This window comes from Gopherus flavomarginatus, chromosome 14, assembly GCF_025201925.1.
Source record: "Gopherus flavomarginatus isolate rGopFla2 chromosome 14, rGopFla2.mat.asm, whole genome shotgun sequence".
NCBI lineage: Eukaryota > Metazoa > Chordata > Testudines > Testudinidae > Gopherus > Gopherus flavomarginatus.
The window spans coordinates 38327754-38353269 of NC_066630.1; the positions used below are offsets into that span (position 1 = coordinate 38327754).

The 25516-nt window shown below is 43.8% G+C and overlaps 1 protein-coding gene across 13 annotated transcripts in view; it reads right to left on the reverse strand.

Annotated features, from left to right (window-relative positions):
* Positions 1–16252, reverse strand: part of CNOT1 (CCR4-NOT transcription complex subunit 1) — a 107699-nt gene extending 91447 nt beyond the window's left edge. For 6 of the 13 annotated variants that reach the window (XM_050922951.1, XM_050922955.1, XM_050922947.1 and 3 more), the window contains exons 1-2: positions 16045–16242; positions 1857–2127 (exon numbers count right to left, since the gene is read on the reverse strand). In XM_050922951.1, coding sequence (XP_050778908.1) covers positions 1857–1958 — 102 coding nt within the window. In that variant the 5' untranslated portion in view covers positions 1959–2127; positions 16045–16242. Of the gene's footprint in view, positions 1–1856; positions 2128–16044 lie in introns of all 13 variants that reach the window. The other 7 variants (XM_050922950.1, XM_050922952.1, XM_050922948.1 and 4 more) reach the window with 3 other exon arrangements.
* Positions 16253–25516: the final 9264 nt, after the last annotated feature.

The following is a 25516-nucleotide window of genomic DNA, read 5'->3' on the forward strand; positions in this document are numbered from 1 at the left end:
CCTGATCAAGGAGCAGAAATAATTTAAGATGCATTAAAAAATTCATGACAAAAATTTGGAGAGGTTATCAGAAACTGAAGTTTGCCAATTTCAAAATAGTTAAGTTGATAACATCCTGCATGTCAAATAGAACTATTCCCCTATAGTGATGTAAACCAGAACAGTACTGTGCTACTGCATAAAAATCAGAAGTGGAGAGAGATTAAATAAAGTTGTCCCATAGAAATTTGGAAGTGTAAGTGGCAGATTAGAAGATTAGATTTAAAAGTATTTAACAGCCTAAGATTTAAGTTTAAATGAATCTGACATCTTTAAGAAGCTTCACTGGAAAGGTAAGTAATCATATCCTGGGCTAAATAAGTTAGAGGCAAGATACAGGTTTTTTGTTTTGTTTTTTTCTAAGGGAGTAGTCTTTCTACATTAACCCTTATGCAAAACATCTAGCCATTAGACAAACTGAGAAACAGCCCTATTTGTTAGACTCTACTGGCAAGAGCAGTAGCAAGGAAGATGTAAGATTTGTACCCTAGGTGTTTCTGAAAGCCAGTTCCAATCAGTTTTCATTTGCTCAGATTTACTAAAGCCATTCCATTTCAGCCAATGGCCTAGATAGAATCAGATTCAAATGAAAACGAAGTACTTATCTAAAAAAGCTTCCTTAAATATTTGCACTGAAGTGTGAAAACAGTATAGTACCTTTTTGAGCAGTAAACTAAAATGACAGACCTGGGGAAAAAAAAAATGAAGTTTTCCACAAAAGCAGGACTTCACAGAAGGCAACAGTGCCCACTAGGCTTTGCCACTGTGTCTCAACCTGGAATTAGAATGTCCCCTCTACATGTGACAGGTTAGTTCTGTCTCCACACTCATTCAATCGTTTGATTCTGTTAACATTGCTCAACTGGCTGACTAGTGCAGACTGATGTGGTCATCTGCCTGCTAGGAACTGAACTAAACTGGTTTCATACAAGTCTGGAAGACCAGTTGCTTTAGGTGAACCAGTTCCAGAAACTGGTTCACTAACATGTGTTCCCTCCTCAGCAATCCACTGTGGACAAGGCTTTTCAGTCCAAGGGTTCCCTTTACAATAGAACACTAAACTCAAGATGTAGCCTGAATCTTAAATATCAAAACATTTAAAAAAGGTGTTAAGACAGGGAAGCTTAAAATGTTCACTGTCATCGGCAACCCAGAACCAGAAAGTGAACTTGACTTATTTTTCATGTTACACAAGCATCCAACAGTTAGCTAATTAAAAGGACTAACATTTTAAATACTTCTAACTTTCCTTGTATCTTACAATTTTAAATGTAAAGGAGTGTTTAGATTTTGCTAGGAAATTGAACAGTGACTCTAGAATTACACTTACCATCTTTTATTGCATCCAAGGTTTCAGGGAGACATTTTAAACAAGAAGTGTCAGGCAAGTAGCCTTGTAGGTTAACAATGGTACATAAACTTAAGGGTCTTGATATGAAGGAATTTAGGTAGAATTATTTGTGTAGTAGATTCTCTCAAGAGAAGCGTTAGAGCAACTAATCAGTAGCTATAAAAAAAGTGAAGTTAATAACAGACTCTGCTGACAGCTAGGGGCCGGGGTAGGGGGGAGAAGAGAATAGAAGAAGAGAAAAGAATTGCTTTATCACTGAGTGAAAGTTCCAATGAGACTCGTTTCCAAAGAGGTTAAAGCTACTATCCTGGATCTTGTGTGGGGGGAGGGGGGGAAGGAGTTAGTAAATGTGTAGAAATATACTAGGAATGCTGTGAGGTACAACTCAAAAGGGAGAGACTCCATTTTTGCTTTCATCCTTCCAGTCAAAGTTTCCTTTGCAGCACTCTTCTGTTCGTTTACTTACATGCTGTATTTCCTGCTGGCTGGCTCGGTAGTTTTTCTTGGTTAAATTGTCCACCAGGTAGCTGATTTGAGACAAGGCCAGCGAGAGCGAGTCAAGATTCATTGCTGGTTGGGGCGGAAGCAGGCGGCCGAGCCCGGCGCAAAATCACCATTATTCCCCTTTAGTCACCTCAGAGACAGGTTAATTTTTTTCCAATTAGCCTATATCTGTTCTGTGCTATTTCTTCAGCTCTTCTTTCCAAGTGGTTTTATTCTGTTCTGAAACATGGCACCTAAAAGACAAAATAGCATTGCATTAGATTCAATTTGTGTTAGCTTACAAATATCTTCCAGAGATTTCTGAAATTCACTTAAGCCCATCACTGAAACTGGTATAGTATTTAACTAGCCTTGTAAGTTTCACAGAGTTTCTGAATCACTTCAAATGTAAACGCTTTTCAAAACTCTAGGAAGCTTAAAAACAAAATGAAGGAAAACTTTGTTAGGTATTTCTATTAAAACCAGAGTTGGGAAAATATATTTTCCTGCAGTGATGGAAGTTCAGCATTATGACAGCGTAAGAACCAGAAGGCAAATTTAGTTTGTGTCCAAGAGGAGTGAAATGCAAAATAAATGGTGAAAAAGAATCAGTTACCACGTTTTACAGTCTGAGATACTGGTAACAAGGAATTTTATGATCTCCATAGCTTCCCTTTGATGTAAAGACGTAGCATAATATATGGAACATTGTTTAGATCATTTCTCATGGTAGCCTATGTGCATGTGCCAATAGAGTGCAGTGCCCACAGAAGGAGTTTGTTACAGATTTGCTCCCAACTCAACTTTGTTTATGCAGCTCTCCAGCAACCTCTGAAGGAAAAAAAGCTCAAAATAGACAAAAGGGACACTAGATATTTCAACATCTGCCAGCAGTGCTAGAGACAAGGGGAATGACATACATAACACACGAGATACCACAGACAGCAAGAACCAGTGGTCAATCATTCCAAGCTTCAGACAAAAAAGTTTGAAGAAGGACAATTCACTATTGGAAAGTTTTTGCAGTGTGCAATCTTAGTTTGCCATATGGATCACATCAAGCAACAGTAAATACAAGGATCTGCAATAAACTAACCCTAACATTTTATATAAACTGGCTTTCCAACCACAAAAGCAAAGCCTGAAAGCTTAACAAGTTACTAAGACAGTATGAAACCTTACTTAATATGAAATCTGGCTTGTCAAGTTAAGGATTGCTAGTGGGGTAAAATTGCATCCCAAACCAAGAATGTGTACTGAAGAGAGAGTCTAGCTCTTTAAGACAAATAGGAAATTGAAAGCTATACTGATAAAAAAAAGACATCAATCAATAAGCTCCATTCTAGCTTGAGAGTCACTGTATTGAAATGCCATCTGTTGAAAGTACACAAAAGAGAAGTCAAGCTGGCAACTTGCCAGGAATCTGAAGACTTCACCTTATTCAGAGTAAACATACTGCCACAAGGTACTGAGGAATATAGTCTGACCAATGTGCTCATACATACTGGGACATGTTTCCATGGGCTATGTTTCAGCACCAAGAGGGCAGACACAGGGTGAATGTTTAGTATTCTGACTCCCATATTTGTAGCAACTCAATTTAGGAAGCCACTTCAAGAGATGTGGCCTTATCCAGAAGGGTTTTTCTGCCACACAAGAATTAAAGTTGGATTCAACAAAAATTATGACAATAAGCAACAATATCAACAAAGCTGAAAAAGCTGCACTCTTCACCTCTGCCATCTCAAATTTAACCAAGAATTTTCCCACATTTATATAAAGCAATCTCTTCCCCTTCAATTAGGATTACAAGTTACACCTCCACCCTGATATAACGCTGTCCTCAGGAGCCAAAAAAAGTGTTATCGTGTTATAGGTGAAACCGCTTTATATTGAACTTGCTTTGGCCCACCACAGCGCTGCTTTACCACATTATATCCGAATTCGATATAACATGACCAGATATAACACGGGGAAGCAGTGTATGATGTTTACTTGACATTGGCTTTATGCTTGGAGTGGGAGTACATACACATGGGGCTGGTCCACACTCGGGGGGGGGGGAAATCGATCTTAGATACGCAACTTCAGCTACGTGAATAACGTAGCTGAAGTCGAATATCTAAGATCGGATTACTCACCCGTCCACACCGCGCGGGATCAATGTTCGCGGCTCTCCGTGTCGATTCCAGAACTCCGTTGGGGTTGATGGAGTTCCGGAATCGATATAAGCGCGCTCGGTGATCGATATATCGCGTCTAGATTAGACGCGATATATCGATCCCCGAGCAATCGATTTTAACCCGCCGATACGGCAGGTAGTCTGGACGTCGCCATGGTTAGGCATTTTGTGCTTCTCTGGTATCACAGATAGCTGACACTTCAAAGGACTTGACCAGGTGATGCTTTTATGACTAAAACTAAGTCATTTGCTTCTGGGGCACAATTAGCTAGCTAACAACTGTCCATCAAAATGTAAATTAGTATTCCATACAGAAGCAGCATGTCAGCTTCTTCTCAATAATGCCTAAAATTAAAGGGGTTGATTACATGTCACAAAAAATGTTAGGTTTTGTAGTCAGATCAGTTTTTGGTATTCTGGTAAAAGCTTAATTGGACTAGCTAACTAAAAGGGAAAAAATGTTTAAAAATCCAACAGTGTAGGTTGATAAAGAACTTAAAGCTACTCTTCTGCTGTATTAGAAAAGCCCACATTTTTACTGCTGCCTTATGCTACAAAAATAACTATTGCTGAAGCCTGTGCGTATGACTCAATTGCCACCATTTATGTGGGGAAAAAGAAAAAGCTCAGAAGTTAAGCGGAAACAAATCCCTAGAATTAAAAGACTTCAACTTCCAGAATCCTAAGACTTTCAACTTCTAAAAAGTGCCAGTTAACTGTACTGCAGAAGGAAAAATTTCAGACATCTAACATGTCTAACTAAAAAATTAGAGAAGTCCCTTTAGTTTTACAGTGGGCATTTGACAGGAGGATAATCTATTTACCCTATTTGGGGGTCTTTAGACCACAATGACCATCAGCAGATATATACTTTAAAAAGGTAGTTTTAAAAAACTACTAGAATACCACTTAAAAAAAGTCTTTCAATGACTAGTATTCCTGTACAAGTCAAACGTATATTCTTCAAAAGTTCTCACTGTGCACACAGAGGCAGCTTACTGGCCCAACAACTGTACAGCTTGAGAAGTTTCATACTAACCTTGTAGATATATAGCAGATAGGGAATGGCCACCAGCAAGGTCCAGCACTGTGCCATGTTAAGAAGTTGAGCTCATCAGCAAGATGCCAGTAAGAACTGATCACCTACCCTTTACGAGAATACTTGGATTCCACAGTGATTGCTATGGTAAGGTCTAGGAACAGCACTCTACCTAGATTTTTGTTCATGAGTTCTATTTTTGGGCAGCTGGTACCAAACTGAAATCTGAAAGACCCCCCCTGTGGAAAGTGAGAAGGAACTCTTCCTCAGGCCAAGGGTCACCACTATACCACCCAAAACCCAGTTTGTATATTTGGGCCCTCTAACCACATGGCTCCAGCAACTAGTTCCGCTGCTAACAACTTTCCAAAGAGCAACCTATGAGGTGACATGGCTCTTGCTTTCATCACCTGCTATGCAGTATCCTGTGGACAGCAGTGAAACTGACCACAGCTTTGTTAGCTTTTCTAAGCAGGGCAGAGGGAAGCTAGCAGCAACACAAGGAACAGGAAAACAAGGGCTTACTTTATGAGGAAGTTGATAACTTAACCTCTTCCCAACATCTCACTCACCAGTACAAGCATTCCTACTTGCAAGTCTTGAACAGCAGCATCTGACAGTATCATATAGTAATCAAACTCAGGATTTCAAATTTGGCTTTCATTTTAAAGCCAGCAGTATTTGAAAATGCCTGAGGTGATACTGTGGCTCAAGGATGAAATACAGTACTAACGTATTGTACATTAGTACAATAATGTAAGTATAGTTCTAGGAAGGAGCCTCATCTCAATGCTCTAAACACATCAAGATATAAAGCATGTGTAAGGAAGGGTAGATTATATTTGTTACAAGCTTTTGTGCTTATTCCCATTACAAGACACAGTCCAGAGAACTTTAAGACAATTATGTCAACTGCGAAAATACCTTGTAAACTCTTCATCATTATACCTTTATAAAAGGACATAACAGTTGATAAGATTAAGAAAATTAATGCAGTGCTTAGGGAAGAGCCTACACAAGTTGACATGTCTTGCACCACTCACTGAATGATTACATTTGGGTGAGTTTGAGTAGTAGAGAGTTCCAGGGGAAAATAAGTAAATATTTTAGACAAGTATATTATTGAGACAAGGCAGGTGAGCTAATACCTTTCACTGGACCAAATTCTGTTGATGGAAGCTTTAGAGATGCACAGAACTCTTCTTTGGGGGAAGAAAGCAGCATCTGAACTAAATACAAGTTGGGACAGATTGTTAAGCAGAAGAGGTAAAGCATACTGGAAGCCACCACTTGAAATAAAATGGGCAATTAGGGGTCAAATTGTTATGCACAAAGGATTTGAAATGGGCAATTAAGAGTAGCAGATAGTGCAGATGTGTTACAAGTTGTAACACGCTAGGCATAAGATTAGTGTCCCTGTCAAGTCCATAGCTTTTGGTGTCTAGCAGAGTTATGAACCGACGTTCCTGGGCTTGCCTTTTGAAGGTGCTGTACAGGTTTCCTTTGAGGGCGAGTACTGAAAAATCAGATATGGAGTTATCACATTGTGCTATCGCATTACTTGCCCACAGGTGATAGTGTTTTTTTTTCTTTTATCATATTTCTGTGCAAGTTCCTTTGAGAGCATAATGGTTTGATTTCACCCACACAGTTACTGGGGATTTGATGCCCTGGATGAGGTAACCACACGTGATAAGCATATGATACCCTCCCCACACGTTTCAAGATTCATAGTTCCTACACATTCTTATCACATGTGGTATAGCTCATCCAGAGCATCAAATGCCCCAACAACTATGTGGATTACATAAGACAAACCACCACTACACTCTCCTCCGATCCACACAAGACCTGATCCAAGATTAGTTGCTTTCAACCTGGGTTGTCCTTGGGTACCCAAACACCCAAAAGGCTTTCACCTGGGCTGGTATCCAACCACTTTGCAATGAGGACCAGAGGATAAGCCACTCAAGTGCTGATAGCCTTCCAATGCCTTCCCACCATCCCACCCACTCCCCATGTTCCCAGCAGGACAGACAAGCTCTTCTACAATTCACTAGAGTGGCTCAGCTTACTACAGCACAAAGAGCCATTGTGACATGCCCACAGAAGTCCTGACATGCAGATGAGCAATGCAGCACCAGGACACAGTAACTCAAGTATGGCCTAGCTTGTCTAGGGGTACGTCTTCACTACTCGCCGTATCGGTGCATAGCAATCGATTGCTCGGGGATCGATATATTATGTCTCATCTAGACGTGATATATCGATCCCTGAACGCGCTTATATTGATTCCGTAACTCCACCAACCCGAATGGAGTTGCAGAATCGACAGGGGGAGCCGTGGACATCGATCCCGCACTGTGAGGACAGTGAGTAATTTGATCTTAGATACTTCGACTTCAGCTACGTTATTCACGTAGCTGAAGTTGCGTACCTAAGATCAATTTTCCCCTGTAGTGTAGGCCTGCCCTAGGTGCGAGCAGCCAACCTCAATGATAGTCACCTATGTTAACTGAGCAGGGACGACATACCCAGAGAAGTCCATCACTTTACTCAGCAAGAAAGAATGTTATTATGTCAACCTGTTACGGTATGTATCTAGTAATTTTTCACACTTAAAAGACTTCAGTGTCAGAGTTCAGGCAGATTAAAAAATTTTATTAAAGTGAATGTTTGAAATGAAATACACACAAGTTAAGAGGGAAGGTACTGTATTTCTGGGTCATGCTTGGGTTATGCGGGGGTTACAGATATCGTTTGCAAGGATGAAAAGATACATACATATTGCATAACCAGCATAGACCCAGATTGGGGTGCAAGGGTTTTTTAAAGTGTCAGTGGATAAGTGGGCTTGGGTATGCCACCCATAGAATGAATAAGGAGTCCAAGTCAGTAACAGTGTAGCGGATAAGTACATGGGTAGGGTGCGTCCCTTGGTCTGTCGGGGAAGGAGGTGGGTTATTTCCCTGGTCAGAGATCTCAGTTACTCATATTAAGCTTGATCCTAGTCAACTACAGACAAGTTCTCCAAAAGCCATTTTAACTAATCAAGAGTGCCTTATCTTCTAAAGAAGGAAAAATTCAGTAAGAGTCCCTGGTCTTAAGTAATGCATGTGGAAAGCTGCCTTTTTCTCACCGCCACTTCGAAGAAGTCTCAATAGTTTAAAATTTCTGTGGCCCAGATATGACTTACTTGGCCTATTCTACAAATTAGACTAACACAGTTTAAGTGATCATATACCAAAGTGAAGAATCATTCACAGGGCAGAAAAAAGTCAGAATTGTGGATTGTAAAATTCATGTTAAATTAAAAGTTGTCATACAAAAACTATGAAGCTGAAAGCTTTATGGCAACTGAACAACAAGGCATTAGAAGTCACAGTTGATGAAGATGTTTTGGAATTGCCTCATTAGCAGTCTTCTTACAAGTCTGTTAAACATGGAAGTTGCAGAACATTATGAAGAAAGGACTTCTAGAATACTGCATTGGTTTAGCTAGCCATCAAGAGGGACAAAGTGGTTTTTATTCAGCTGTAATGTTTAAACAAGACTGGCTAGAATTTAACAGGCAAGGAAAGCCATTCTCCTTGAATGTTACATTGCAAAACTCAGTGACCCAATAGGACAATCAGATTGCACTCCATCACCTACAGTAACTAAAATAATCCTAGATGCACTATATCTTGAAGTAGATGCAAGCAAGGTGAACAGGCTCAGCCCAGGAGACATTTTGATACAAGCCAATTTTATCAGCATATTTAAAGTTTGAGTCCTGCAAATCTGCAGACCATGTTTGCAAATGGGGTGCAGATACAAATTTCGTATCCACGCAGGGTTTTATAAAGATATAGGTTCCTATGTTACAAGGGGCACTACCTTTATTAACAGATTCAGCCCTTCAGTCATCCTTTAAATGATTACCTTCATCTGTTTTAGCACTTACCTATACTCACACACAAAGTATATAATTTTATTTCAAGTGGTACAGAATACCCAATTTAGTCTGCTTGTAAATCTTGCATGGAATCATTACGCTTTCTAAAGAGAATGATGGGTATATCATAAGGATCTCCTGCAGCAGGTAACGTTTCAGTTGGTAATCTATGCAACTTTAGAAGTGCCTCTAATATTGTGGAATTCAGGTGGGCTATAAATACAAGAATAAAATTCTAGGCAAGAATCCAATAGTTTAGCAGTGAGAGCTAAAACTTCATTCTCCACAGAAAGTAGTTAGTATTCAGTATTGAAAAGGTTTTGCTATTCTATAAATCCAGTAAATTGAAATGCACTATCAGTTACTTTTCTGACACTTCAGCTGCATACAGTAGAAGCACCTGGCAGTTCACTTGTGTGTGTGTTTTACCACTGAGGAGGGTGAAGTGAAAATGTTTCTAAAGTGCTTTGAAATACTTCAAGACAAGAGACACTCTACAAACAGAGGTCTTTAAAAATTCCTAAAAAATTCAAATGAGCCATTTTAAGGTGTCAAACATGCATTTCAAAAGCCTTAGTCAACCAACACCTAACCTCCAACTTTTATGTTACCATTTTATTAGAGTCAAAAAATGTGAGGCCATTACAGGTTCTATAAGATACTGCATAAGGAAACAGTGAAGACCAAAATTACTGAGCTCGTTTCTGGTGGAATATTTTCATCTTGTCCTTCCATCAAAGCCATATATAAGTACAGTTTAGGAAGCATTCTACTAGTGCCTCAAAAGACTCAGTTAGGGAAGAAACTGGAGGTATGCTTCAAAGCTAATTTAGACTACAAGATAGTTACTACTTAAACATTTATGGCAAGAGAAAACTCACTGCATAAGCCACATGGATGACAATTTAAATACATTACTGGGAAACTTTACCCATTCTTTCCAATATAGTAGGGTGGATAAAAATCAATGATTTTTAAAAAAAGTTTTTTGATAAAATGCTTTTAGGAAAAACCCATCTAAAGATAGTTTTAATTAAGATACATTTAGCTCAAAGAGATCACATTATAGCTCAAAGAGATCTCATCATGAAACAGGGATTATAAAGTCTCATACTATAGTATGAGACAATATATTCATGTAATGTTTAAGAAAAGTTTTGTAAATGAGTTCCAACAGTTCATGGATTAGGGAACCAATCTATGGGGTTCCAGGGGCTTCTGCATAGAAAGATTAAACCTAAATAATCTATCAACCCAATGGGACTCTGTGTTCAGTCTAGAAGATACCATCAGAGATGCTTAGTTTTGCAGTTCTCAGACTGTGGATTTGTGTCTCCAGAGATAACAAGTTTGTTAACAGTAAAAATGTTTTTAAATAAATATACAGAGATGAGAAATAACAGACCTCAATCCAACTGTCCCTCTGCAAATTTGTGTACAGAGTTAATCCCTTACCTCTCTCTAAAAGTGCAAAGTTTCAAAAAGTTCAGTGATAGATTGTTGGGGGCGGAAAAGATCTGCACAAGGAGAAGTCTGGATATAAATGTGAGAAGCGAGGGACAGGCAGTAGAAACAAAAGTGAAACTGAGCAGCATATTCCAGAAGTCTTGAGGTCTTTCTGAGTGTAGCCTTCATTGATGTGAATCTACCATACCATTCTCTCACTAGAAGAGAAAACTTATAATGGCAGCAGTCCATAAAAGGGATCCAGTTCGTGAATAAGAACCATTCAAGAAATGTTTGCTGATGATATTTCAAAGAAAGTCACACCAGTGAACTGGTGGAAGTCACTTAAGCACCTGGATTCAGAGACTGTTGAAGTGATAATCTCACTTTTAACAGCAGTAGCTTCTTCTGCCACTGTAGAAAGAATATTTTCTTCCTTTGGACTAATTCATTCCAAATTAGGAAATTGTTTGGGACCTGAAAAAGCAGGAAAGGTTGTTTCTCTTTTCCAGATTATGAACAAACAGGAAAATAAAGGTGAAGATGACTGAGTTGGCTGCAGAAGCAAATATTTTACGTTTCTAATGTTGACCTAGCTGACAGTTGATTTTTGTTTTTATATTTCATTTAACTATTTGAGTTAAAAAACAAAAACAAACCTGATTTTAAAAACTTGAATGTAACTACATTCAAAAATTCATATGCTTGTTTTGTTAAAATACTATGTTTGCTGTTGCAGAAAAAATCCAGAATAGATAATGTTGTTGTTTTAGTTAAATAAAACAATTTAAATGTCTGTCTGGTGATGTTTTCCCCCTAATACAGTATGGCAAGAAAATCCTCCAAATATTAATGATCGACCTGTTGAATTGGAGATAGTTCACCTCCCAATGATTTCATAAACATCAGCTTCAATTACCTTTGGTAAATGAAATAACCAAACTATCATTCATTTTCTGATTATAGCTGTAAAATCAATCTGAAAAGAGTTCAAAATAAGTCACTTTAAAAATGTATAGGGTGTACCTTTGAAAAATGAAACCTACATCTGAGTTGTGAAGAATATGTATTAAGGTTATAACAACCAACAAGAATGCACTTTTATGTAGAAAACTATGATTAAATCACTAGTCAGGAAGACTCGATATTAAACACCCTGGAACAAGCTTAATATTTTGTCTAGTAATTCTCACCACAACCCCAAACAGCTTCTCTCCAAATAGAGTTTACATGTACTTTACAGAATAATTTGTAGAAAGCAGTTTGTTAACTCAACTGGCACAGCAGTACTCAACTAAAGGTCTCATTAGATATTCAACAAGCTTTAGCATCCCTCCCTTATTTTAAGGTTATCAACTCCATTTAGTCAATATGATTTTAGTAGTCAACATGTAGCCCCACTCTTACATTTCAGCCACAAACTTTCCTAAATACACTGTCTTGCAATTGTGTGCTACAGGGCATTTAACTAGTTAAAAATACCAGTTTCCAGCCACTTTTGCATTGCGAGTGTTGAATGCTGGTGGTACTTTTGTTCCCCAGTGTACTTACCTTTTGCTAGTGTCACAAATCACGAATGTGAACAACATTTAGGTAGTGTATATACTGTACAGCAGTGGTCTTCAATCTGTTTATGCACAAGATCACTTTTTCAATTTAAGTGCAACCCAGGAGCTACCCTGACCCTTCTGAGGCCCCATCCCACTCACTTCATCCTCCCTCCCTCACTCTCCCCCACCCACACTCACTTCCAGCAGGCTGAGCTTAGGGGGTTGGGGTGCAGGGCTGGGTTGGGGCTGTGGGAGGGTGCTCTGGGCTGAGCCTGAGGCAGGGGTGCAAGCTCTGGGACAGTGTTTGGGTGCAGGATGGGGCTCCAGTCTGGGGCAGAGTATTTGAATACAGGAACGGGTATGGGGTGCTGACTCTGGGAGGGGACTCAGGTAAGGGGTGCTGGCTCAGGGCTGGGGTGCAGGCTCCCACCAGGCAGCATTTACCTCAGGCGGCTCCAGGTTGGCAGCATAGCAGGGCTAAGACAGGCTCCCTGCCTACCCCAGCCCCACACTGTTCCCGGAAGCAGACAGCATGCCTCTGCAGCCCCTGGAAAGGGGGAATGTGGCACTGCCCCCCAGAGCTCCCATTGGACACACATTCCCTGTTCCCAGCCAATGGGAGCTGCAGGGGTGGTGCTTGCAGGCAGAGCAGCATGGAGACCCTTGCCCCCTCCCCCTGAGTCATGCTGGCCGCTTCTGGGGGCGACGCAGTGCCATGGCACACAAGGAGCCTGCCTTAGCCCCACTGGCTTCTAGCGGCCAGAGATCACAATCCACTGTCAGAGGCGCCAGGATCATCCAGTCGATCGCAATCTACTGGTTGGTGATCACTGCTGTAGAGCAACCAGGATACACATTTATATCCTATTTGCCTCCAATTTAACAATGCAGTTTGAAGTTCTCCCTAGACAGTGTAGTTAAGTTTACAATATATAGGATCTACCTTCCCTGACCAGCGAAGACTGATTAGAACTCTTTTTTCCTACTAAAAAAAGTAGTTAAAACTACTGATAAGTGTTACATGCCAGAGCCTTAAAGGAGAACTGGAACGATTAATTATAAATACACAATTTAGTTAATAAGTAACACTAAGAAAACACAAACTGAATCTTGCTAGAACACAGGAATATTCTACTCAACAAACTACACTTCCCATTTATGGAATTCCCTGCACTTTGGTTTATTGATGGGCATTTACTAGAGTACAAGGTTTTGATTATTTTTCTTCAGCAACAGTAGTTATAAAATTCCTGTTCTACTGCCTTCAGTACAGTCCATCCATATAGCTAAAACGTGACCAACTCAGCATCTCATTTCTATCAACTCCAGATATTAAATACAATTTTAAAGTAAATACTGACTAGAAGAATGGACAAAAATAAGTCTAGGGAGAAGGATGGGGCAGACTCGAGACTGGGGTTGTCTGGCAACAGGATGAGGGTCAGAAATTTAGACCACCATATTTATAGGGATATGGAGTGGAGGACAATACTGAACCAAGATGCAGGAGTGGGATGGAAAGCACATTTCTGCACAGCTATCAAAGGCTGCTTCCTGTTTACAAGGCAATTACCTCATCCAGGCTAATTTTGCATTTTATTCAATCCAAGGTATAGTTACCTTGGAATCAGGAAGCCTCCTGAAGTTACTTCTATGTATCAAGAATGAACTGTCGTACACTTCTCTTTAGAAACACCTGTATTTCACTACCGGCTTAATAATCTGACAGCAGCTGTTGTCTTTTCATGCTTTCCACCATAGAGTCCTTGAAGCTGAGCTCAGAAAGCATCTGCATTATCTGATCACCTGACAAAACTGGGGACTTCTAAACTAAGTTGCACGTTCCATGTACTAAGTCTATATTTGTCTGTCACAGTATCACCTTTTATTTGTTCATTGTACTTAAGGCCCTTGCACATCACCTCACTCCTTTTGAAGTCATATACACTGAACAAAATCTTCTGCAATTTGTTAGTTCGCTGGCAGTCACATTTTAGTTTCAACACCTAAGAAGGGGAGGCTATTACGCAAGCAATGAATGCCCATTTCAAGAGAGCTATTTTTAAAAAACAGTTTACACTAAGTTACTACAATTACACTAAGTTTTCTAGTTTTGAACTAAAATGTTAGGACTAAGCAACTGCTCATCACTCAAGTTAACTGGATGATAGCATTTACACATATTTCTTCCTTGCTAATGAATAGCACAGCCACTTCTGGTATGCTGAAATAATTCATAATTAAAGATCTTGTCTACATAGTACTTACTGTATGACCATGTACTCCATTTTTATGCCTTTACTTTTCATCAGCCAAGGTAACATAACCTTGTCTTGTAAATGCTGGGATTTTCAAAACCTCCTTTTACTTGGCTTTTCAAGAATCCATGTCAGGTCAGGGCTACCAACAGTGAACAGGCTCTTTAAGTTAACCAGCAGCCTACACCATCTTTCTGTTTCCAAAATCCAAACAATCTTGCCTTTCAAGAGATCTTCAAAGTTTTACTGTGATCAAGCAAGTCTACACAGCAGAAGCAAGGGGAAAATGCTACAGATTCTGGCCTCAATTTAGATTGACCAACGGTTTATTTTAATTCTAACTTAATTTCCCCAAGAAAAACTTTTCTGAAGCCAGAACTGCACTTTGGATGTTGTGACATATTTAAGATATTCAAGGCTTTCATTCTACTTCACACTAGGGCAGTGGTGCTCAGCCTATGAATTATTGTGGACGGCATATGCAGCTCTCTATGCTTTATGTGGATCACATCCACGTAATAAATACACACTACATATCTACCCTGATGTAACACTGTCCTCGGGAGCCAAAAAAATCTTAACACGTTATAGCTGAAGCCACATTTCCAAACTTGCTCTGATCCAACACAGTACACAGCCCCATCCCCGAGCACTGCTTTACCGTGTTATGGCCGGTCATGGGGTAGAGGTGTACTTGTATGGCCCTGAGGATGCACATGGACCACAGCTATGTGCTGACCGGGCCACAAGCAGCCCACAGGTTGAGAACCAGTGCACTAAGCTATAAACAAGCACCATTTGTGATTTCAAGTGTGTTTAAGTGACGAGAAGGTTCTTGATAAAGCTGCTTTTTAATAGGGCACTTACCATAAGAGGTAAGTGACAACAAAATAATTCATGTTTTGAGCTGCAACTGAGTAACCAGCTAGTTTTATTTCTGTATTTGGCCAACATCATAAGTAGTCTACCAAGAAGAGAACAAATGTAATTGCTGGCTGGAATCGATCAGTGAGGGACAGGTATTCAAAGACCCAGTCCAACCCACTTCAAACCCAGTAACTCATGGGGATCCAAAAGGAGTCCAAGGGGATGTGGTAGCTTAAGTCCATGCCTCCCCCCGCCCCAACAGGGAAGAGGCAGGTTGTCCTAGGCTCCCTCCTAAAAAGCCCCTTGACCCTGGTGTCTCAAAGAACCGAACCCCAGGAGAAAGGATAAGTTTCTGACATCCCTCACGAAAGACTGGGGAGCTGGAGTCCAGCCACTCCCCTCCTCCCTAGAGCCCCAGCCCGCGCCCCTGAAGCCAGGGCGACTGGCCCAGCACAGATCGCCCAGTCCTGCACACTGTCGACCCCCGGAAACGGCTGGGCCCCGGGGGCCTCCACTCGGGCTCCCCCTAGTGGGAGCTTCCAGCCGGGCTTACAGGCCCCACCACCCCAAGCCCACCCGCCGCTCCTGCTTCCCCCTCTCCCTCAGGACGGGTGCCGGGCTGTCCTGCTCCCGACTTATGGGGTGCCCCTCTACCGGCCCGGGCTCCCGGCCCCCCCAAATTCCGAGTCACGTTCCAGACTGGGCCCCGAGCGCCTCAACACCGCCCCGAGCCCCCCGCAAGCCTGGGGCTACGCCAAGCCTCATCCTTCCGGTCGGCTCCTGCTCGCCCGGTCCCACATACCCTAGGCCCAAGGCTGGGCCCGGGCCCAGGCCTCAGTACCCTTGGCCTGCTCCCAAGTGTCCAGCCCAGGGCCCCCGCCGCGGCTCTCACCTCAGACAGCAGGGCTGGAGGTCGCGGGGCCAGAGCAGGCGCCTTGTTCAGCCTCCTGCGCTTTTATCCTCTCTCAGCTTCTCGGCTCCGCTGGTTTCAATACAAAATGGCGGACGGGGTCGCGCGCTCACGTCGCGGCCTTTCCCCTCCCCAGTCCCCTCGCAGCACGCCAGGCGCAGGGCGGGGACGCGGCCCTCCGCCCCTGCGTACGCGGATTTCAGCCAATCACAATCCAGGCAGGCAGCACGGGCGCCTGCGCTCGTGGGATCCGCCCAATCAGCGACTGGGGTTGGTTGGGGAAGAAATGGGAGCGCTGAGTTTCCTGCCCCAAAGCAAGAGCTTTACGCTGATTGGTTAATAGGATGGAGGCCTTCCTCCCTCCCGTCTGCAAATCAAAGGTCAGGGCTCTTGTGCCTACGAGATGTGGCCAATCAGCGTTCGGTGAAGGCAGCGGAGCTCACAGGGTCTGGCCAATGGAAGAGGAGCGCGGCTGGGCGAAGAGGAAGGGGAAGTAAAGGAGGCCGCAAAGGGGGAGAGCGGAGTCAGTGGGGAAGAGGAGTGGCTGGAAAGGGAAGGGGATGCCTAGCCCCAACTTGAGGGACAACATCTCCTGCCCGATACCCCCGTCAGGTGCTACCTAATGGTGCAGTCCACGCGCCTCCTTGAGGCTCTGCTTCATGGTGTAAGTGTAAGTGCGCCCAATGGTAGACGAGTAGAATTCTCCCTCTCCCCCAGCAGCGACACAATGGTACGGTCCAGTCCGCCACCCCTTTTCTGTCCCCATACATGCGCGCTCTCTTCGCCCCACCGTTCCATTAGTGGTATGGCTCAGTTGCATTTTTCCTCTTCATACCCCCGTGAGGTGTTGTGCAATGGTACAGTCCACCTTGCTCCAGCCCCCTCGCCCCTTTTGTCACATGACGCCCCTGGCCACTTGCTCTGCACATGGCAAAGGCTTGGAGAAGCTGGTGAGCCAGGGCAGGTGCCTGCTTGGATCAGGCAGTCGGGGTCTGGTCTGCACCACTGCAAATCAGGAGTCACTCCTGAAGGCAATGGGAATGCACCACCATTAACTGGAGACCAGAACCGCCCGCAGCCAAGCAGGCAGCAGCACCTCCTTCCGCCTGGCTTACCCCACTCACAGACACGCATGGCTTGGGCTGGAGGCTGGTTCCTAACAGAAACGTGGCTACTTCTTAGCCATCTGTGGATCCACAGCAAGTGCACAGGGCAGCCTAGGGTGACCAGACAGCAAGTGTGACAAATCAGGACAGTGGTGGGGGGTAATAGGTGCCTATAGAAGAAAATGCCAGGGAAGTGAGCTGTAGCCCACAAAAGCTTATGCTCAAATAAATTTGTTAGTCTCGAAGGTGGCACAAGTACTCCTGTTTTTGTGGATATAGACAAACATGGATGCTAGTCTGAAACCTATAAAATAGGCACATCTGGTCACCCTAGGGCAGCCCCCACATCCTGGGGATAGTCAGATGCCTGGACACGGCCATGTCACATTTTTCCATTAGATTTACGGAGATGCCAACAAGGAAAACAAAAAATAGTCCAACACGAGAGGAATGGTTCAAAAATATGGTAGGTGGTGGTTATGGAAAAATTAATGCATCAATTACATACCAAGCAAAATAGAGGACAAATTTGTTGCTATTTATTCACTACTCACACAAAGTATATTCACATCTAAAAAACCCAGCAGGGTTTTGACTATTAACATTTAAGAGACATGCCCCTTCTGTTAAATATGTGTAATCAGAGATTTCAGTCTGTTTAAAAAAAAATCATTAAAAACAAGATGTCGTGGGTACTCACTCTGTAATATTGTAACACCCTATTAAATAGATCTGATTATTATATTACTGTATAATGTTTCTCTGAACAAACAAAGCTCACTGTTGTGGTGATTATTGTTTTTTCTCTATTTACTCTGCCAGCATTTGTAAACTTGTTAACTTTTTCCTCAGTAAAAAAAATAGTGTAATCAAAATGCCAGCAAGGACACCCATGACATGCCATGCCTTACAAATACAGGAGAAGCTTGATATTATGAATGTCTGTCTTACAAACAACAACCAATTATATGAACCATTTTTCATGGGGAAAAAATCACGTAACAAAAGTGATGTCGATGAAGAACAAGTTAATGTCCTTTCACAGTCCAGTGATTTCAGTGCATTGACAATAGCTTTGCAGTGCTTTGAAGGCTATGAAGAAGTTGATGTAGTGCAACATCCTGCATCTTGTGCACTGATCCTGCTGTAATTTTGAGATGCTCAATTTCCTGAACTTTTTGATATTCTGAACTCAAGCCCCAATTTGCTCATAAAATAGTTTACACAGCTGAAGTACAGCAGTACAAGTTAAGAGAGCCACAGCCAGGGAGCTGGGCAGCTTAAATACCCACCTCCTCTGAACAGTTGCCCACCTTTACACTCCCCATTTTCAAATGCCTGGAGAAAAAAAGCAGAGTTCTGCAACTCAAATACAATATGTATTTGGAATCAGCAATACAATAAAGTAACAGAAATGGGTGGGAGCATGCAGTGCATTGCAGTTTGAATTTCGGGCCTTTGATGGGTGCACAGAAGTTGGCAGAATCATTGAATTGAAGGGCATAAGCATGCTGAGATGGGTATTATGATAGTAGCTGGCTAACACATGGAGAATGGTATTGTGTTGGGTGTGAATGGTACCTTATTTCCTTGCTCTTTACCATAGGCATTATGAACAAATATATTTGAGCAGTCTTGAGTCTTAATCAGGGACGGCTCTAGGGATTTTGCCGCCCCAAGCACGGCAGGCAGGCTGCCTCCGGCGGTTTGCATGCAGAGGGTCCGCTGGTCCCACAGCTTCGGTGGACCTCCCGAAGCTGCGGGACCAGCAGACCCTGGTCTTAATGAAAGCCGCCCCCGGTCTTAATGAAGAGGTTTTTTTGCTGGGGGAGGGAAGGATTTCTTACCTTTTTTTTTTAATTAATTAAAAATGTAATCATGCAGCTAAGGACCCAGGGCAGGAGATTAGTTAACCGTCTGGAAAAAGGGGTTAGCTGGGGAGTGGGGGAGCTAAATAATTCCATCTCCTTCATTTACAACTGCATGCCCAGTTGATCAAGCTTCAACTGACAATCCAGCTTCCAACGCATGAGGCTCAAAGTTTTTATGTGAAGCAAAAGAAACTTGGCTTCCTGAAATGCTTTGAGCACCAGCTGGAGAAAGCTTAGGTGTCAGTCAAAGCCTTCCCTGCCATGGGTGTAACATTTTAAACTGAAGAGCTGTGGCTGTTTCACAGGTGTCCCAGTTTCCCTAGCCAACTCTGATCAAGGACCCTCAGCCAGCCTCTATTCCTTGCCTCACGTCCTAAGCAGGCACCGTCTGCCTGTTGTCCCTTCCACTGCCACACCCATGTTGTCCTGATTTTCTTCTTGTAAATCATACGCCTTTGTCTACACTGGGCAAGTTTTCCAAGACTTGGAATCTGTAAACCTGTTCGAATGTTTGGGAAAATGTCCTTAGTTTACTCAAGGCCTAAAGGCCTTAATTTCTGCACATGTGAAGTTTTATATTTGCAAACAGTTATTTACATAAAAATATATCCATATAAAAATACACCCATCTGAAACACATGCTTCAGAAACAGCCCAGTTGTTCCGTTGTGCCCACCCACTGTACTAAACGCAGCTGAGGGTCACTCTCTTTATCATCTCTCTCTTTATGAGCAGCACTCATCCCTGGAAGTCTTGAGCCTAGTTCTTACTCGTCTCAGTAGGCACTGTGGCTTATGCTTCACATTCCCAGCTTCATGCTGTAGTGGGTTGTAGCCCACGAAAGCTTATGTTCAAATAAGTTTGTTAGTCTATAAGGTGCCACAAGTACTCCTGTTCTCTCTGTGTTAGGACACAGTCGTCTTTGTGCAGCACCGCTCCATATTCAGCAAATTGATCTCTGTTGTCTCAATAAGTTTTTTGCTTGGAGGTGCCTGGGATTTTTCTTTTGGCCATTAATACAGAATCACTCTTTCAAGCTGTTGCAAGAGTGAATCTGTTGCATTTCTCATTTGAGCTTGTCAAGTTTTGCTTTAGAAATGAGTAGTACTTGAGTCACATTAACATAAGGATTCTCCACCAGCCCCTTGCTTTTATTATTGACGGGGCTTTTGAATGCATGGCCATTACAGGCCATTACCTACAAGGCCTGTATTTCACATAACCTCTTTAATTCACAGTCTCATGCCATGGCTACACTTGAGAGTTGCAGCGCTGGTGAGGGGGTTACAGCGCTGCAACTTAGGATGCGGCCACACTTGCAAAGCACGGCCAGCGCTGCAACTCCCTGGTTGCAGCGCTGGCTGTACACCCAGTTGAGCCTCGGGTGTAGGGATTCCAGCGCTGGTGATCCAGCGCTGGTCAGCAAGTGTGGACGACCACCAGCGCTTTTATTGACCTCCGGGGTATAAGGAGGTATCCCAGAATTCCTGTCCACAACAAACCGGAAGAAAGGGAGAGCTCAGAGTTCAGCCAAACTGCTTATTTAAAAAACAAACACAGCTCCTGTTTGCTGAGCGAGCGGAGGCAGGCAGGGGAATTACTTTGGAATGTTCACAGCTGTTTGCTTGAAGAGAGAAACAGCACGCTCACACCGCAGAGGGGGAGGGGGGAGTCCATGCTGAGCAGCTGCTTATCTGGTCTGACGGCTATTTAGGAGTACATAATTTGCATTTAGTGAATGAGACAGGGGTGGGGGAAGGGGGTCAGAACTTTTAAAATGATTGAAGGTAGGCACTGTGTGTCTTCCAGTCCTTAGAACTTGCAAGGCAGGGAGCTGAGAACAGTGTCAACTCCAAAAATCCATTCTGTCTGTCTCCTCCACGCTCCCTGTCACATTCCACCCCACCCCCCTCTTTTGAAAAGCACGTTGCAGCCACTTGAATGCTGGGATAGCTGCCCACAATGCACCACTCCCAACAGCGCTGCAAATGCTGCAAATGTGGCCACACTGCAGCGCTGGTAGCTGTCAGTGTGGCCACACTGCAGCGCTGGCCCTATACAGCTGTACGAACACAGCTGTAACTACCAGCGCTGCAGAACTGTAAGTGTAGCCATGGCCTTAGACTATACCCATCACTGTGGTATGTGGTGTGTGGTCAAGTGCTGTACCGCAGCCTATCCCCGGTGTTGTCCCCTATCCTGTGCCTTAATTACCCAGTGACCTCCTCTGCTGAAACTCTGGTACAATTATACCCTTCTCCTCTTCCAGCCCTCATTCCGCTTCCATCCCTGTACTCCCTCCATAAGTCACGTCTACCTCAAAAGCGTGCATGGGTGACAGCATCCTTAGTCCACACCCGGTTGCAGACCAGCCAATGAGGGGGCTGCTGCTTGCACACCCTGAACCTGCCCCTTCCTGCCTCTAATTTGACTAACTTTTGACTACCTTGCAGTCCTTCTGAAAAGACTGCTTGGGGGCTGTGGCTAGTGGACCTGATTACCAGCCTGGGACAATCAATCAGCCACCCCGGTTCCATTCCTAGCCCTTAGTTCAGGGCTCAGTTCATCCTTTAACACAAAACAAAAGCAATAGCCTTGGTTTTGTCTGAGTTGTGGAGCCCGCTGGCCTCCAGTAACTAAAAATAGGTCTCAGGGCCCAGGTCAGCTGATTCAGGCTCATGGGACTATAAAATTGCAGTGTAGCTGTTCAGGCTTGGGCAAGAGCCCTGGAGTCTCAGAGACCAAGCTCCAGTCCGAGTCTGATTGTCTGCACTGCCATTTTATACCCGTGCAGCTCAAACCTTGTGAGCCCAAGTTAGCTGACCCAGACCAGCCAGGGCCGTGCCATGGGTCTTTTATTGCTGCATAGACATATCCTAAAAAGGCTGGACCTCCCTAGCTGTGGAGAGAGGGGGGGCTGCGGGGCCTGCTCACCCTGTCACAGGTTGCTGCTGCAGCCAGAGGCGACTGTACTCAGCAATCCAAGGTTCCCCACGTAGCTGGAGCCACCCCTTGTTTATATCCTCCAGATGGGAATCAGACTGACTCATTAGCTGCTATCTAGGTAGGGGGGCTGATTCCCCTGCACCTGCCTGCTGGGCTTTCCTCCAGAACAGAACCACCCGCTTCCTGGCCCTCAAGAGAGTCAGACCACGCTCCAAATCCCCAAACCACACCCCTCCTCTACCCTCTTGAAGCACCAACGCCAGTGTTTGTTCAGAAAACTTGGGTACAGCGGCCCATCCCCTTTGAGAATCCCCATGGCCCTCAACTCGCCCTTGAGCCTCAGCCAGTAGCCCAAAGCTTCTGAAAAGCATTGATTAGGCCTTATTGATTAGGTCCAATGTACATTTACCATTAACATGAACTCCTTTAACTGCGGAATGATGTCTCCAAACAGGAAGAGAGGGTTAGTGCCTATTGGATAGCCAGTAAACAACGTGATCCCCCTTTAAGCAGAGGCTAAGCATAAACACACAACGATCTGTTCACCAATAGGTTTATTCATAGCTATACAAGTCTTAAATCAATTTTACTGTTTTACAAATGATTGAAAAGAATAATACAAAGCAGAGCAGATACTACAGCTTTAACTCTGTCTGACAGCTCTTCCTGCTGAATTTACTTAATTAATTATTGTTATTAGCGAGCAGGAGAGGAGGGGAATTGAGGTTTGTGCATTGGTGGTTGTTGCTGCTTCTGTAGGGCCCAGGACAGAAAGGGGTGAGGGGCTGTCTGGGAATTGGGAGGGAGAGATAGCTCAGAGGTTTGAGCATTGGCCTGCTAAACCCAGGGTTGTGAGCTCAATCCTTGAGGGGGCCATTTAGGGATCTGGGGCAAAAATCTGTCTGGGGATTGGTCCTGCTTTGAGCAGGGGATTGGACTACATGATCTCTTGAGGTCCCTTCCAACCCTATGAATCTATTCACGGACAGGAAGGAGCCGGTCAGATATAGGCAGCTTTGGAAAGAAAGCACTTAAACATCTTTGAGCCTGACCTGGTTTGTCCTGTGAAACCATTTGACCAGCACCCTGTGCATGAGAGAGGCAAGAGGAAAATATGATATGGAGGGGCGGAAAGGAGGATTTCAAAAGCATGTTCAGAAACTGCTACAACTTAACAAAGCGCCCCAGCAGCTCTTGTCCAGACTGAATGTTCTTCAGTATGGGGCTGGCTTTGCTGCTGCAGCATGTTTGTTGACAGATTTAATAGCTGCACAGATTGTCCAATCTTGGGTGGTCTCACACCTGGCCTGGCCACACGGGCACAGATGTTTATTGCTCTTCCCCGTATGTCACACAGGGGGAGAGGAGGATAGTAGCCTGACAGATCCTTTGGCACATGGTGACCCTCATTCTCTGGGCATCTTTTGAAGGGATCTTTCAGCAGATGCGGCTTTATCATAGGGTCCTCCAACAGTCAGAGCTGGGTAAGCCCAAACTTGTTTTATTCCTATACTCAGATACATAGATCTGAGGAGTCCCCACTCTTACACTGTGTGGTCTATGCTGACTTTTTCAACTGACTGTTTTTTAATTTGAATCTGAAACTGATTCAGATGATCTAAGAGTCTCTTGAGTTTACCAGTCTGTTCTGGGGGAGAAATTCACCTCTATGAAGCGGGACCATGGGAGCTCCCACAGAAGGAATTGTAGGATTTGGTGGTAACTCAGTAGGAATCTAGTAGCAATGGACTACTTAGCACTGTGATTGACTCATCCTTCTGTGATAAAGTTGCCAATACAGTTCACTGGGTCTTGTGCTATCGATGCCACAAAACAGGCACAAATTACGATGAATCAGTAAGAGGAGGGAGCTCAAACTATGGCTCTTCTTTATTATTACATGCATTGTACAGCCCCAAGCGCGTTGGACCCTTGTAAATGAATGATACTACTACTGTAGTGCAGCGTTTCCCAAACTTTTGAAAGTGGAGTCCCCCTCTCTGGAATATGAAACCAGTCACCTGTCTCCTGTGCGCACCACTTCCATGTGTTAAAAGCCTACCTACAGATTTAATGTCCCCCTTCCTGGTTGATCCTTTGCATGTGTCTGATTTGGGGAAATTCCAATCTCAGACTGCAGCTACGCTATAGCACTTGCAACTGCACCACTTGTGGTGGAGACACCCTACGACAACAAGAAGGCGCCACAGGCAGCGGTATCTATGTCAGTGGGAGAAGCTCTCCCGTCTACAGCAGCGCTTAGGTCGGTGTAACTTACGTTGCTCGGGGATGTGGATTATTCATACCCCTGAGCAACAAATTATAACGAAGTAACCTGTAGTCTAGGCAAGTTCTAGATCTTCATAAGAGGATCCTTCCCAGTGCACACAGTGTGCCAGACAATCACACAGCACTCATGTGAGTGATGTCACTGCTCCTGTTACTGGAGGTAGCTTTTGTGATTGATATTGCAGCCGCCTGCAGTAGCTCTGAGGTTTGTGATTAGTTTATGTTTCATTGTGGGCCGGGTGTTGTAGGCACGGCATGGGGGAAGGGTTAGCGCAGCTCCTCCAGGAATTAAAAACAGTGGGTGGGTGGGAGGCTGCAAGATGTGGTGTGGGCTAGTTGCTGAAATAGTAAACAACTTCAGAGAGGAACCACACCCTGAGAAGGCTTGCATATGCTGGTTCAGACTGGGTCTACCAGAGATCAACAGACAAAGAAAGGGCTTTTGGTATAAAAAGGCTGAGTTTAGAATGGTAGAAGACCTTCTGTTTGATTCAGCAAACAGACAGGACCCTCTGTCCAAGGGGCAGCCCCAACCCTTGTGGAAGGGTTGGCAAGACTTTGGCCATAAGGGCCCCATAAGGCTGATGGGTGATCGCTGGTGAGCTTTTAGCATGAGTGTAGGAACTAGTGTTGTTTTTTAAATGTTTTCTCTGTAATGCTTTTCCCCGAAGAATAAAATATGTTTTGCTTTGTGAAGGCTGGGTAGTGGCTGGCATACACTGTTGTAGTCCCTGGAGAAAGGTAAATCACAGGTGCTGGACCCTGATCTGCCCCGATGGGGAAATCACAGTGACGTACAGAGGCACTGCAAGCGTAAACTCCCAGTCTGGAGGGAGAGAGACATGAGTCTCCACCCAAGATAGGTGACGGCTAGGAAGTCTCAAACCTTTAAGTGGGTGCCCTCAAGGAAGTCCAGGAGGGAAGGGCAAAAATGCAGTCAGTCCTGAAACTGTGACCTAGCTGGTAGCAGAAGTGGAATCTATGGCCAGTGAAGTGCCAACAGCAGTGAAAGCAAGTACTACAGAAGGGCAAAGCACAGAGAAAAGTCTTGTAGTCTTTTGGGGAAAGGAAGAGTGAAGAGAGACAAAGGAAAGTGAGTTATGAACAGCTAGCAAAAAAAGTCAGCAGTTGAGATATGCAGAGAAAGGCAGCTCAACACTGAGGAGAGCACAACGGCCCAGCTAGCCAACCTGCCATACTCTGAGGACCGGGAAAGGAACAATGATCCAGAATCGCAGGGAA